This window comes from Mixophyes fleayi, chromosome 1 (genome assembly GCF_038048845.1).
Source record: "Mixophyes fleayi isolate aMixFle1 chromosome 1, aMixFle1.hap1, whole genome shotgun sequence".
Lineage (NCBI taxonomy): Eukaryota > Metazoa > Chordata > Amphibia > Anura > Limnodynastidae > Mixophyes > Mixophyes fleayi.
Window position 1 is genome coordinate 59,156,437 of NC_134402.1, and position 15,946 is coordinate 59,172,382.

General features: G+C 39.9%; 1 protein-coding gene across 1 annotated transcript; it reads right to left on the reverse strand.

Moving 5' to 3' along the window:
- Positions 1 to 5,722: 5,722 nt before the first annotated feature.
- PHOX2B (paired like homeobox 2B) lies at positions 5,723 to 9,955 on the reverse strand. Its single transcript, XM_075189126.1, has 3 exons — positions 9,613 to 9,955; positions 8,641 to 8,828; positions 5,723 to 7,410 (listed from the first exon to the last, which is right to left on the reverse strand). The coding sequence occupies exons 1-3, from the start codon at positions 9,851 to 9,853 to the stop codon at positions 6,958 to 6,960; spliced, it is 882 nt and encodes a 293-aa protein (XP_075045227.1). The 5' UTR covers positions 9,854 to 9,955; the 3' UTR covers positions 5,723 to 6,957.
- Between the last annotated feature and the right edge of the window lie 5,991 nt (positions 9,956 to 15,946).

A 15,946-nucleotide genomic window follows, 5' to 3' on the forward strand; every position in this document is an offset into this window, starting at 1 on the left:
GCCCACTGATTAGCCACTAGGTGTAACACAGCTGAAAAGTTAAAGGGAAATCCGAAAGCAAGCAAGATGGCCGAGGACTGGTACACTGGCAGCAGTAAGGTGCAAAATTAGTATGCAGAAGGGAAGTCCAATAACAATCCGGGAACTGCTACACAGGCAATAGTGCAGTACAAAATCAGGATCCGAGGGAGAGTGGTCAAAAACAAGCAAGGACTGGTACACGATGGGTTAATAGTCAAATGCGCAATCCAAGGGAGAAGCACAGGAAAGCTCAGCTTCTACAGCATAACAGGGAGTCAGACAGGTATGGAAACCTATTGCTCTGACACTGCTACAGTGTCAGAGCGAGACTTAAAAACTAAAGTGATTCAAAAGTGGCGCCCCAAAGGCGCGATCACATGACCGTCCAGAAGTCGGAAGCGCTGACAGCCGCAGCTAGGCACAGAGAATCGGCAGCCCTGGTGCATGGAGCAGGTGAGTTTTGTGACATATACGCTGCTTTTCAGACGAAAGGTTTACACCTGCTCAAAGTCAAGTCTAACTCACGGATAACAGTGATGACCAAACAGCATTCACATCCTCATCATTTAATGAGACAAATGAGACAATTGATTAATTACCTGCACACCTGATGCACTCCTACGACACCATATACAGGGCCTGATTAAGGGTTCCACCCCAGGTTCATACATCCATAGCACCCCCCCTCTCAAATCTCAAATCATTAAAAGAAAATTCAGGAGTATTCTCCAGCAAACAAATTTGGATGGATTCTCTTACCTGCTCTTCCTGGTCTTACTTGCTTGTTCTTGCAGCTTTGTTGTCGTTTAGCTGTGTTCTGGAAAGTTGGGGTCCTGTCTTGAAAATGTGCCAACATTACAAATCCTCAATTATTAAGCTCTTTAGAGAGCATCCTCATGAACACAACAGAATAGAGACATCATGCCTCCCCACAGCCATTTACTCAACCACCACCAGCCAATTCAAGACCCCCCCCAGCCAGCCATTTGATTACACTCCTGCAGCCAATTAATGACTCACCTGCAATTTCATCACTCATTTCCCAAGTTATTTCTCCACCTACTCCGCAGTCAATTCATCATCCACCATAGCTCCCCAACATACCTTCCACTTGCCAATGTATAACATTACTAAAAAGGTTGTATAAATAAAAGTCTCTTAACCCCCATTGGCCAATTCATGATCCTCTCCCCCCTGTCATTAGATCACTGTGCACATTATCACACTGTGCCCCTTATCACACTGGCCCTCAATACACTGTACCCTTCATCACACTCTGATCCCCTTCGGCACACACTGCCCTTCTCATTACATTGTCCCCTTTCATTACATTCTGCCCTTCTCACTATAATGCCCCTCCTTAGCACACTCTGTCCCCCTTCAGCATACTATGCCCCCTCATTACACCATCCCCTTCAACACTCTGCCCAACTTTTGCACACTCTGTCCCCTTGCATCACACTGCCCCCCCCTTCAGCACCCTGCCCACCTCATTACACTGTACCCTTCATCATACACTGTCCCCTTGCATCACACTGTCCCCTCTCATTACACTCTGCACTACTCAATACACTCTGCCCCACTTAAGCGCACTGCCCCTCTTATTGCACTGCCACCCTCACAATACTTTGCTCCACTTCAGCACACCCTGTCCCCTTCAGCACATCCTGTCCCCTCGCATCACACTGTCCCCCCTAATTACACTCTTCCCCTCCAGAATGCTGTCCCCATTTGCGCGCTGTCCCCCTCATTACACTATGCCCCTGCATAAACACAAATCTTTACTTACATGGCTTCTGTCTTCTTTTCTTCTGTCGGCAGTGAGTTCCTCTCACTGCAGCTCCTCACTTACACCGTCGGGACGTGATGATGACATCCTGCCTGATAGTCAGTGAGGAGGGGGGAGGAGAAAAAGAGGAAGGAGAATAGGAGGAGATAGAGGCAGTTGCAATACGAAGTCGGCACAAGGGGCAGCTCCAGGTGCATAGAATCAATAATAATAATAAAAAATTGTAAAATAAATCATAAATGCTGCCGGCGCTGTTCCCCCTATGTCCCAGTGCCCTAGGCTGCAGCCTGATCAGTCTATTGGTTGATCAGGTCCTGTCCATATAAGACCATTAGTGAAACAGATGTGTTTTTGCAGTTATTTGAATAGTTTATGAATATTGTAGGAGTCTTCTACTAAAGAGGTAGGTGCATTATTTTATATAATACAAGTACTGCATACCTGTGATTGTCTGAAACTGATTGCTTTTCAAATCATTTTCATTTCCAATGCTTATCTGTTTTAAATTGTTATGCATGTGTTGTCTAGTTCCTACAGGGTTGCCTACATTTGCATTGCGGTTGTGTGTTTGTGAACATCTTGCCTATGTCGTTTACTATGTATACTGATGTATTAGCATACATTTGTTAAAAAAAGGGGGAGGAAATGTTAAAATATGGGGACAGATTTATAATTGGGATAGGGCATGTCCTAGAACAACTTCAATTGTCAGTGTAAACATAAAGCTATCAAGTAATTGTGTGCTACTTAAAAAAAACAGCCAGTATTTTCCTTATGTGCACAATAATAATCTTACACCCCTGGAATTGCGACATGGTTTTGCCAAGGTGCAGAGTTACTCATTTTTTGGCTTTACTTTCTTTAATGAATCAGACCCAGTCATTAATAGTAAAAAGTTATCACTAGGACAACCTCCTATCTGATACGCTGTCCCAACGTGAGTTTATTAGTAAATTGTCCCAAGGGTCAACTGTCTTCCTTGTGATGATAGATGATACTTTACAGGGCAAAAAGCTGGCAAATATTAAATAGGCCCCTAATCTGAGTTTTCGTATCTGGAGAGGAACAAGCACACCCCTCAATGCTCCACCTGACCCTTCCACTCCCCGGTCCCCTCTGGATGTGTGCCATCCAAATCCTCTTCCCTTTTTTTTACATCCTTTAGCACCCAATTCCCCAATATTGAAAAATGTGAATCACCTTCTTTATCTAATGACTTCTCTTAAAATTGTTGTAGTTATAACCTACCAAAGCATTTGTTCTTTAATAGCTTGTCATTTGAATAGTTTAACTTGTTTTACCAATTTTTTGCTGATTATGCGTTAAATTAAGGTTTTTTTTCAGAAAAACAAGAACAACATCATCATGTAGTAAAAGAAAACTGTCATTTTGCATGCATATAACATGTTAATGCTACATGTGTGTACTGTGTGCTTTATGTGCATCGAGTAAATTATGACTAAAGTGCTAAAATATTCTGGATATGACAGCACGTTTATTTAAATCCCCCCGGAGCACAGATAGGTCAGTTGTCCACAATGAGACCTAGATTACATGGGGTTCGTTTCACCTGTCCAAACACAAGTCCAAAACACCTGGCTGCAGTTTCTGATCTTACAATTAACGTTTTTCTTATGTCACGTTCAAGGGGATGTTTAAATGAAAACATGTTTGTTGTGAGTCCAGCTGGGTTGTCAGGAATATACGTCATAATGACCGGTTCTGTAACCGTCCTGACTCCGCGAGAGACGGTAACACTGTATCTCTGAGCCGTGGTCAGTAGTACAGAGGCCGTACTGTAACAGGAGCATCGTCCTTCCAAATACCTCAATGCAGGCGGCTACAGGTGATGGGAGCAGCGCAAGTTCTCCAGTGTCTTCTGCAGCTGAGGAACCCGAGTTAGGCGCGGAGCCTCCCGTTATCAGGATCACCTGTGCGGAGCCCCCAGCACAGCCATCTGCTTACTATCCTCACGGTGATGAAATTATATGTCAAGGGGCTTTCTGTAGTGCTGAGGATGATCCTGATGAAGGCCGAATGGTGGGCACTATACCAGGAGAGGGTACATCTTACAGTGCCCAGCGGGTGACTGCCAAACGTGAATTAAATCACAGTAAAGTATGTAGCTCGTCAGAGGCGTATGTGATCTGCACTACTGACTTACTACTGCCCAATAAGAGACCGAGGCTGCTCCCATCACATACTAAGATGTATGTCACCATCTTCCCCAATGTAGGACAATCAGAGGACAAATGTTCCAGCAAATCACAATACCCTTCCCCACAGGACAAAACTTACTGTTACTGCCAATCTAGGGGAGACAGGAACATACATGGTCACTGGCGCACCTCGGGGATAGTGAGCGCCCATCCGAAGAGACACTTTCTCAAGAAATATTTACATAGTCCGTCTCTCGCCAAATTCTGAGCTCATCTATTTTAAGATAACAAATTAATGCTTTTAAGTTGTCTATGTATTCTCCCCGTTGTTTTATCCTTACGGTCTCAGGAGCAGGAGACAGAGAGACCATGTATAGTTGCCAAAATACATTTTTTTCACTTGCTTATTGAAACCTGTTGTGGGATAATTTTTCTTTGGAACTGCTTTAATAACCTGCGAGGCTCTGAATATATTATTTATGATACATAAGTGACATGGGTGGCAGGGTAGGGCCAGCCTTGCCATTAGGCGAATCTAAGCGGTTGCCTAGGGCGCCAATGGTTATGGGGCACCAGAAACACTGAATAAGTGGCACAATGTCATTCATCCAGTGCTTTTAATACCCATGTGGTGCACACACATGAAGCGGCTGCTGCTCCCTCTATGTCTGTGCTGGGCTGTTAGTGTGGCACTTACCCTCTGAGGAGCAGAGGATGCCACCCTCACCTCCTGTCTAAGTCGCCTAGGGGGTAGAGCTGTGCCCGGTCGTGCGGTTGGGTCCCTACAATAAAAGATGTAGTTATGAATGGGGAAAGGGAGAAGAGTTGTGCATCCCCTGGAGGATAAGATATCCTAGGGTATAAAGTGGGCATTGATAAGCTGTGCGACAGTGCAGGTCGATATAATATAGTATATGTATATGACAAAGAGACTTCTAGGCCGTTAAATAATATGAAATGGTTGGGCATGAAGGGGCATCCAGCAGCTGTGCTCAGGTGCAGGATAATGCATGGTAAGAATGGGCACAGAGGCGATGTGTGCCCCACAGTCTAGTGCACTCATGCAGCAAACACTTGAATGATCTTCACACGGTTGGTACAGAGCCAGCGCGGGGTCAATTGCTCCATTCATTTGGATGTATGCAAAGCTTAATTGATGCTAATCTTTACTTCCGGACTCCTTGCTGGGGTTAAGCACGTTACAAAAATGAAAGTAACCTTCATTCATTAGCTGCAGATACTTACCACACTATCGTCATCACATTGGTGCAATTTTCATTTTACCTGGAATATAGATGAAATTTCGTGCAAAACACACACAAAAAAAAGCCCGTTAACCACGAATAAATAATATATCGCATTACAATATTTTAATATTAAAATCACAAAATGATTTTCAATATAAAATTCATTTTGTGCTATGTATTAATAATGCGGCGCAATATAGACGTGCGTGCAAATTTCTATATTGCTGAATTACTATCACAGAAAAGTAACCAGGGTGATTCCTAAAGTTATTATATTTTAAAATGATAGCATTAACGAAATTTGAAACCCATCGGGTTTGCATAACCATATGTAATAAATAACTCATATATAACGAAATAATGAGTGAAAATAAAAAAACGATATATCATTTCTGTATAAAAAAAATATTTTTAGAAACAAGATACACATACAGTTAAATATTTGCATATAAGTACGACTAAATAGGCCGGTTCTTGGCATTTTCACTTTTATTATCAACGATCAAGTAAATGGCACACTTTTTTCTTGGAAAACAAAATGTACATGTAGAAATTGTTCCCTTTTAAATAGAGGCATCCATAATAACTACATATAAATAATTGGACGTTCTGAACATCAGTCATTGTGATAATTATGCTCAGAAGGTATTTCTCAACTGGAAAAAAAGGACAACATGCAGATTGTAATAACAAAACAAAACAAAACAAAGCAAAAATTGTGAAATCCAGTTTCTCCAAACAAAACAAACAAACAAACGGAATCAACGAGATTCTTATTTTTTTCCCCATAAAGACACACAATAGACTAAGGATTCCATATTATTTACTTCAACAATTGTCGACAAAGTGTACTTACATAACACCATACAACTGTCACATAACACTGCTGTAAAAAGACACAGAAAATAGAAAGCATACCGTTCAACATCCAACTAATAACTAGATTTTTGTGCCTTAAAAAAAAACCAAATAATAAAATCAACCATTTGAATTGGAAACAATGTAATAAATAGATTATTATTACACCCATAACAGACGCGTATATCCTTTAAGAATAAGACAAAACCCTGCAACACAGTGCAAATTATTCGTTAGGTTTTTTGATTTTACTGTCCAGCAAATAATAGCCATAAATAACATATATGATCGATGTGATTTAAAGAATGTACAATAGAAATATGCGAAAACAGGAAAAAAATCAGATAAACATAGTGCTAATTTATGTATCAGACGGGAATAAAGGGATCATTTCAAGCGATCTTGAATGCTTTGCCTAAACCTTACACTGGCCATGTATAGTGTCCCTTTGGCAGTGAATGAGTTAAACGGACTGTACAGATAAAAACGGTCTATTGAGATGATTTGGTGGCAAATTTGGGGCATCTAGAGATGATCTGCTGGGTGATCAGGCTCTTGGCATCCTCACCACACCAATAGGTGGTCAAGTTGAAGCCCAAATTCACCAGCCAATGGTACTGTTTGCTGGAGTCTGCGCTCAACCTGCTTTCCCTGAAGCCAAGTTTCTCATGTGTGATCCAGAGAGGCCACCGGCTGCCCAGATGTGGTTCCACTTGCAGCAGCCATGTCAGCCGGGTACTGAGCTGTCCTTGACAGTCCTTGTGGTCAGGTGGCTGCAGCTGACAGGTGTCCCTCATCATTATTCTGAGTAGTCTCACTAAGAACAATAACAGGCAGCAGCTGACAATGCAGATCTCAGGACTACTGATCACGTCGGGGGAGTTCAGAACATGCTCTTGACTAGAGTAGCTTTGGTACTGTTGGGTCTCTGCAGGGAGGATAAGACGCTGGCGAATGGGCCTCCTAACGAGTCAGGGATGGAGGTGATGGTGCCTCCTGGGCCAGTGGCCCAGCCTTGTGCCCCTCCTGTGCCCCCTACCACCGCTGCTGATGTCAGGCCTCCAGGTCCTTGCACTCCTCCTTTGCCTTGATCTTGTGGGCCCACATTTCCCTGGGACCCCGTGGGGCTGGGCCCACCGCCGCAGCTCTGGGTTGGGTTGGGATTGTTACCTGGGCCCCCAGTGCTGTCAGGGTCGGTGATCTTGGCCTCCTTACTCTCGTCATCTCGGGAGGAATCTGACTTCTTCCCAGATGAGCCGTTCTTGGCGGCGGCGGCTGCAGCTGCTGCTGCTCTCTCCTGTTTCCTGAACTTGGCCCGGCGGTTCTGGAACCAGACCTAGGGGAGGTAGGGGTAGAGAGACCATTGGGTAATGAGGAGGGGGGGGGGAGTGGAGGTCAGGTTAGTATGGGAGAATTTATGGATTATGAGAGTGAGTGGATTAATATGGGGGTGTTCATGGACGGTGGTGGAGATCATGTTAGTATGGGGATGTTCATGGACGGTGGTGGAGGTCATGTTAGTATGGGGGTGTTTATGGACGGTGGTGGGGGTCATGTTAGTATGGGGGTGTTCATGGACGGTGGTGGAGGTCATGTTAGTATGGGGGTGTTCATGGACGGTGGTGGAGGTCATATTAGTATGGGGGTGTTCATGGACGGTGGTGGAGGTCATGTTAGTATGGGGGTGTTCATGGACGGTAGAGGTCATGTTAGTATGGGGGTGTTCATGGACGGTGGTGGAGATCATGTTAGTATGGTGGTGTTCATGGACGGTAGAGGTCATGTTAGTATGGGGGTGTTGATGGACGGTGGTGGAGGTCATGTTAGTATGGGGGTGTTCATGGACGGTAGAGGTCATGTTAGTATGGGGGTGTTCATGGACGGTGGAGGTCATGTTAGTATGGGGGTGTTCATGGACGGTGGTGGAGATCATGTTAGTAAGGTGGTGTTCATGGACGGTGTGGTTGATCATGTTAATGGGTGGTAGAATTAAGTTAATATGGAGGTATTCATAGGAGGTCATGTTAATATAGTAATGTTTACGGAGAAAGGTTCATGGATGATGCATAAAATAGTTTAAAGGGGAATGTGAATATGATTGGCAGGCAGGAGATGAGGGAGTGAGTGTGCAGGAAAAAGAGGGGAAAACTTCATTAGATAAAAGCCATTAATAAACAGAGTATATTATAAGAAGCACTACATACACTGTACATCTTAGTGACAGCATCTACATGGTTACACACAATTTAAATGTGTGCCACTATGTTTAGTCAGCCCTAAATCATACTAGAATTGTATACATACAACAGTAATATCAGCCTATCATTTGTCACACAAGTGATGTCCCGAACGGATAAACAGAATGAAAGACGTAGCAACATGGAAGCGCTATAATAATACTACATATAATACTGATACAACAACTGACTGGGATAAATGACTGTATAATGGGGTTGTCTTTCTACACAAAGTACAGAGTAATATTCCGTGATAAATCGGAAGTAATGTATCAATCTAGAAGAGTGGAAAATTGTCCTGATAATAATATGTGGAATGGATGTTGTACCTGCACTCTGGCTTCAGTGAGGTCTATTTTCAGCGCCAGCTCTTCCCGGGTGTAGATGTCGGGATAATGGGTCTCAGCAAACACCCTCTCCAGCTCCTTCAGCTGTGCACTGGTGAAAGTGGTCCTGATCCTCCTCTGCTTCCTTTTCTCATTCAGACCGCCGTGATCTGTGAACAGTTTGTAGGGAACTACAAAAAAACAAAGCGAAACAATGTAGTTATATGCAAAATAAGATAAAAAAAAAAAAAAAAAAAGGAATAAAAGAAACAATCACAAAATAATAAAAAATAATCTATAAAACGCGTCAAACTATTAAATAACAATAACAATGAATAATATCATATAAAACCATAGTCTATATAAATTGAACTTTTTGAGTAATATCATTTGAAAGTATAAATTCGTTGGTATCACATAGGATATGAAGTCACTCTTAGGATAATGAAGTAAAAATTAAATATCAATATGTCATTTCGTTTAGAAAATATTTCTTTTAAAAAGTAAGTGACACTAAATATCTGCATTAAATGAGATAAATCACTGTAAAGTGATAAATATTATCAATGATTCCCATGGCAGGAGTGATGGTCCGGAGTTGCAGGACTTCCAGTGAGATGACCAGTGAAGTCCCTGTATTTTAGGACAGTGTCTGTGTGATGAGTTTTCCTCTTGGGTTATTTAATTATTTGCTAAGCTTTACGTCTCATCCCAGAGTAAATAAATTATGCCTATCATTTTGGCAGCTTAAGATAATTTTGTTGGCGGTTCGGGTGTGACTAGGATAGTGTAACCCTGTAACTGAATTACGCCTCGCCTGCAATCGCTTCTAACGTGATAAATTCTTTCATTTGTGTAAGCAAATTTCGTTTGGTAAATACTAAACACATTTCCATTTTCAAATGCAATCAAGGATTCCTATATACAAGGGAAAAGCTTCTTGCAGTGACGGGGAGAGATGTGGAAAGTCCTTACCTGCTGCATAAGGGCTGCTCTGGTGGTCCCTGAGAGTCCCAAGGCTGCAAGATCCCGGGGTAAGGGAAGGGCAGCCGGAGGTGGCCCCAAAAGTTGTCCTTATAGGATTGTACTGGAAGCCACTGGCTTGGCTGCAAGAGCTAAAGTCAGCATAGGCTGACGCCAGGCTGGATGTGTCCATGCCAGCCATACATGACTCGTAGGCAGAGGAATTAAGGTAAGAATATTCCATTTTATACATTGAAAAGGCTCTGGACGTCTCACCAAAGAGGGGAAAAATAATGAAAGAGGAACGACTTGGAGGAGGTGACTGGTGAAAGGAGATGTTCTCTGTTCCACGCCTGCTTCAGCACTGGCCTCCTTAATAGCAGCAGAGCCTAGTTTTATGAAAAAGCCTCCTATGAGATGCCTAGCCTGAGGTCTCTAGAGCATATAGTCCTCATAATAAACTTGGCTCTTTCCACTTGGACAATAGCAAAGCGGTTGGTCTTATTGCTGGCGCTGTTTACATGACAATAACTCATCAGTCTATTGGGCTGGCACTGGGGGACCTAGCTGTCCAACCTCCCTATCATTGATTCCTGCATCTCTAATTAGAATTTAATAGCACACTATTACGTACCGAGCCCTCCATCCTCCATTCTAACCAGCTCCCTGCCCTTTAATTCAATCACACTCTTTGCAAATAATGAAAGTTGGGTGACGATTCTCCCTGATCCAATTTCCCCCAGCTTTTAAGCCATTTTAACCGATCATATATACCTTTGGCAATAAATTGAGATGCTGTGTTTTTTTAACTCTTATTTTTTTTTAACTCCCTTGCAGGCTTCATGTAACAGATAAGCTGTTTTGTAAGGGATACACGGTAAATGTCACAATTGACCCTCTCTGCCTCTGAGGTGTATATAATGGCACAGAGGTACTGGCAGCCTCAGCACCATGGTCAGGGCACTGGCACGCAAAATGCGCCCTCTTTTTTTTTTATCCACGGGCTGAGGGAAAAGATATAGCAGAGCAAGATCAGCCTGAATGTCCCCAACCAGGCTGGCACTGTACACCTAGGTGGACCAAGAAAAGCCACTTTCTATTTAGTAAGTCTATTTTTATTACACGCGATTTTGTTTTACATTCCCATCTAACTTTTGCACATAAACAGCCTGATACAAATGAAGTTGTCAATATTATTGCTGCTGTTATTAATATTAATTTTTTATATTTTTATATTATTTTTTTATTAATATATATATATTTTTTATACCATACATTGTAATGATGTCACAGAACTCTTCATAGTATTTGGTTGGATATTGAAACAAACTATAGACTGTAAGCCTTGTGGCCGAGTCCCTAATATTTCGCTCTCTTCAGTTTATTTACACTAAATCCTTTCCTTCTGCCTTAAATTGCAAAGCAAGTGAAATTATTACAAATAGATGCTCTTTTCCTGCCCGATGCCCGGGAGGATCTTGTGAGGATGAAAACATTCATTATTCTCTTCATTTCCCCTACACACAATTTCATTTCGGAGTCATCTGTAGCATGTACTGCAGCACACAGAAATATATCCACATTAACTTGTTTTTTTGTTTTTTTTTCTTTTCTCCGGCCAATAGTGGCTGAGGCTTTCTGCAAATAAAAAAAAAGTCCTTGTAAACAAATGCTGAGTATTTTACATGATCCTAACATGCGGATAATTAGTTCAACTGCATTCATTACCCCCTTTATGTGGTCTGTAACAAGTCCATAATTAAAGTAACAAACTCATAAAGGCTTAATGGAGGTATTTAAGCCGTACAGTACTTACCAAGCTAAGCAGCTCATTTCAGAGCCAGAGTCAATAGACAAAAAAACAACAACAACAAGCACATTTAAATGACACTTTCTAGCTACTGGGTGTTTTATTGCATTTGATAAAATAAAGGCAGTCACAAGAGTCCTTGTCTTAAACAAAGATGCACTTTTGAGTCACAAGAAGCCATAAAGTTTGTAGCCACTAAGACCAGCAGTGAGAGTTTTATGACACAAGTTGATAGCTCTATTACCCCAGCCTGTGCACAATGTGCAGTTGATACAAAAAATAAAGTAAAATAAATGCTTGCTGGCTGCTGGTGTGCTGCTTGGTGGCAGCGATGGGATGAAAATAAATGAGAACAAGGTTTTTAGTGACAAATTATTTCTCTTTTCTGGTGGCCAGACAGCAGGGGAGAATAGCAACAGAAGCATCAGTCTTCTGTAGTCCCAGTGTAAAGGCCCTGTAGAGACTGATGTGAATCCAAATGCACTTACAGCAAGAATTTATCTTTATATATTCTGGCCCTCATGAATATCAATACACATTTTGGTCAGGGGATTATCTATTCACCTCTGGAGTAACTAATGGATTTTGTTTTTCAGCAAAGAATGTCAAACAGTGACCTTTTCTAGTATTCTAGCCCTTGTTATGGTTTGATTTTAAATATAAACACTATCGCATAATATTCCAAATCTGTGTTCTCACTTTCTATTAAAATGTTTAGAACCATTTTATTAATTAATAATTAAATTAATAAATAAGCCATTGTCTGTTAATTTCATGTATTAGTGTTGCAGAATTAGTTCATCCATCTGTATGTAAAAAAGTAATCTATTTCTTTATAAATATTATTTTTTTTTGCAAGTTTTAAAAACACACATAAAACTGTTGTAAAAACAATTATAATTATTTTGGCTGTTCTTAAAGCATTGTTAATTTTTTCTGTTGTATATCATTGTTTTACAAGAGCTATTTAAGTTAAAGCACTGTCATGTCTGACAGCTTCATGAGTTATTTTACATATCCAAAATGGTTGTTACAATCAGACATTTCTCATTTGTAAATAAAATATTTAACATACGTTTTCTCTCAAATAATTTTAGTGGAAATTATATCTGATTCTATATTAGGATGATAGCTCTTTTAAAGCATGTTTTAAATATAACTAAAATGATAGCTATTGTTATCTTATTATTTAAATATTATTTAGTACAATTTTGTAAAATACATAGTCTACAATTCCAGTTGTATAACATTTGTTTTATTTTATACTATCTTTGCTCTATTAAATACACAGTATGCCCAGTATTTCTCATGTTCCATACATTGATAATCCCAAAATAAAATCATCTTTTTCTAAAAAAAATAAATAAATAAATATATATAATAGACTTTTTAATCAGGTGTTAAGCTTTGTGTGAAGAAATGAAAAAGATGTATTCATATGTAACCACTGCCACTGGCTCTAAGACACTCCCGTAATTCCTTTATTAAAATAAAAGCAATGGAAATTGAATTATGGGATGTTAAGGGAAGTTCAAATTCTGGAGCTCACTGTCCTTATGATAATTTGTGTCTCTAATTTGTACCTAGAAATGATTCTGTATTTTTGGGGCACACAAACAGCTTAGTTAGTAAACATGTTACCCAAGTGAGGAACAGGTTATAGTTAAAAATTAAAATTCAATAGTGGTGTATATTGCATTGTTCTGGCTAATTATAGATTGTGGTTTTTTTTAGGTTTGCTATTAATCATTTGTTTTATTTTTGTATTGTTGCAAGTGCTTTGCCTTTTTTTTCCCAGCATGCACTTCTCTTTCTGTTCTTACACTACACAGTCTGTAGAGCTCTTACCCTCCATACAGATTTCATGAGTGGGCTTGTTCATTACTTACCAGTCATTACTTCCACAGTAATCTGTGATACCTTTACTAGTGAACTCTAATCAATGCTTATATTACAGAAGAGCACAGGAAAACAATGACAGTGCCTTTCTGTATCTTATGCCACTTATTGACAAAATACATAAAATCAATATTAATTAAGATGCTATTGCCTTACCACCACCATTCTGTTTACATATTATATATTTATAGGTATAGGTCTTTATTTAATCATTCCTATTTTTATTTTTTATGTTGCATATTATCATAATTTTACATATACCTGTTCTTACAGTCTAAAGGGCTTCTTATAGTGACTTCAGTGTTGGCTATATGTTTTCATGCCAACAAAATCTTCATGGCCGATAGAAAAGGAGATGTGAGCTTCCCTGGGTTCATTACCATCATTAAGCCAATTATCCATTCACAGGGCTCCTATATGAAGCAAAACCCCAAAAATTGCATGCACTGATTGGTTCTTCTTGTAGAGTAAAACAGAAGTACTCCCATATTAAAGATGTTTTATTCAGAAATTTTGGTCACTAGGGGCCGGTTTTGAGTTAGGAGCAAAACAAAGAAAAGGAGCAAATTTGCACCAGGACTAACTATGTTCCAATGCAGAGGGTAAAAATGGACTTATTTTTTTGCATGTAAATAATACTGGCTGTTTTGTCATGTAGCACACAAATACTTGATAGCTTTATTTTTACACTGAAATAAAAGTTGATCTTTGACATGCCGTATCCCAACTATAAATCTGTCCCTACATTTTAAATTTACCTCCCCCTCCAATGCAACATGGTTTTGCCAAGTGGCAAATTTGCTCCTTTTCTTTGCTTTGCATCTAACTCAGCATCAGTCCCTAGGTGGATATTTATGGTGTATATTGGCAACATATTAATTTTTACCTTTGCTTTTAAAAACTTTGACAGCTGCAACTGTAACATTTTATTTATAGATGCAGAGAAGGGATAAAATACTCACAAATAATGTTACTAAAGTACATATATTACTATAGTGCAGTATACCATTATATGTGAATAAAATAAAAAATACAGACCAGGAGCTGCCGCTTTCATCTTTTTAAAACTGCGCAGACCGTCCTCTCTTGACTTGTTTGACCATTTGAATATGAATATATGCTCTTAAAAATACACTTTTTTGCACTTTTCAGGTATTTAAGAAAAACACCCCTAAAATGCGTCAAAAGCATGCATCAGTTTTCATGCGTTTTTACCCACTTTGACAGTGTATATATGTGAATGAGCCCTAAGATCAGAGATATTGTTATGATGATAAATATTATATTACTATATTGGTATATGTGATACACTGTTATCGTTGGTGGATATAAGTCACTAAGTGTGAACATATAATAGACGGTCATTGTTAGAATGTTATTACAAAGCCCTGAGGAAAGGCTGCATGTTATGTCCTAAAATACATAACTCTCTAACTCCCATTCTGAATTCTGAACTGATGATGTCAGTGCATTTTAGGATTGGCATATTTTGCACTGGTTCAAAATAAGTGCCAAGGTAAGTGTCAAGTATTGTATACTGGAACTTATGTGCCCTAATGTTCTCCTATTTAGTTACAGATGGAGCCTAAACTGATTTATTTGTACTATACCAAATAGTTTGCTATAAACCCTTTGCTCAGTGTTATTCATTGGTATTAATTTGATTGAGACGCTCAAGATACACTAATATTATGTGGGACAACTGAATCCTCCATGTGTATTTAAGATCCTCCCATCAGTCTTTCTTGTTCATTTCTTTGTCCGCCCTCAATTTGTTCACTTGCTGGTAAAGTTGCCACCTGGTTGGTATGTTTCCGGCTAGTTAAAACAAAAACTCAGTGTCAATAGCAGAAATATAAAATATAGGGAGCCTAGTATTTCCCCAACTAAACAAAGATGCCAACCCTACTTATAGGCAGTTATATTACTTTAGTTTAGGACTACATCACTTTATAGTGTCTTGTGTCCAACATTAAGCTCAAACAGTATTAGAAAAACCAGAGAAGACATTTCAAAACTTGACTGTCCAAGTTACCACCGGTAGCAACGCTACAACCTGCCTAGTCATGATTACACATCAATTGTAGCAGTATAAGATTTATTTGATTAGCCCACTATTCATCATCATCATCATCATCACCATTTATTTATATAGCACTACTAATTCCGCAGCGCTCTACAGAGAACTCCCTCACATCAGTCCCTGCCCCATTGGGGCTTACAGTCTAAATTCCCTAACACATACACACACTATTAAGATATTTATGTAATATGCAATCATTGTTAGTCACCATGCAATACTACCACATTTGTTTTATATCAATATTGATCAAGGTGATGAAGGGTTCTCCCTGAAAATCTGATTGTATTGGTCCAACGCTTTCAGGGGCATATTCAATTAGGTTTCAGGGATTTGCAGTAACGTGCTGGAACGGGCCGCAAAATCAATCCACGGTACCGCAATAACTTGGGTTTTCGTGTGCATCCCATAGGGTTGCGTAGGGAAATCTGGGTTACTGTGGTACCGTATTACCGTCAATACTGCGCACTTTCCGCTGTAACGCGTGTTACCGTGGACCAGAAATCTAATTGAATATGCCCCTTAATATCTATTTAATCATTTTGTCCTCATGTTTA

Coding starts and splice junctions, on each gene's coding strand:
- PHOX2B (XM_075189126.1), bottom strand. CDS start 9,853: ATGTATAAAATGGAATATTCTTACCTTAATTCCTCTGCCTACGAGTCA. Junction 8,829..9,612: donor GAGCAGCCCTTATGCAGCAG/GTAAGGACTTTC, acceptor GTTTTTTTGTAG/TTCCCTACAAACTGTTCACA. Junction 7,411..8,640: donor TCACTGAAGCCAGAGTGCAG/GTACAACATCCA, acceptor TACCTCCCCTAG/GTCTGGTTCCAGAACCGCCG.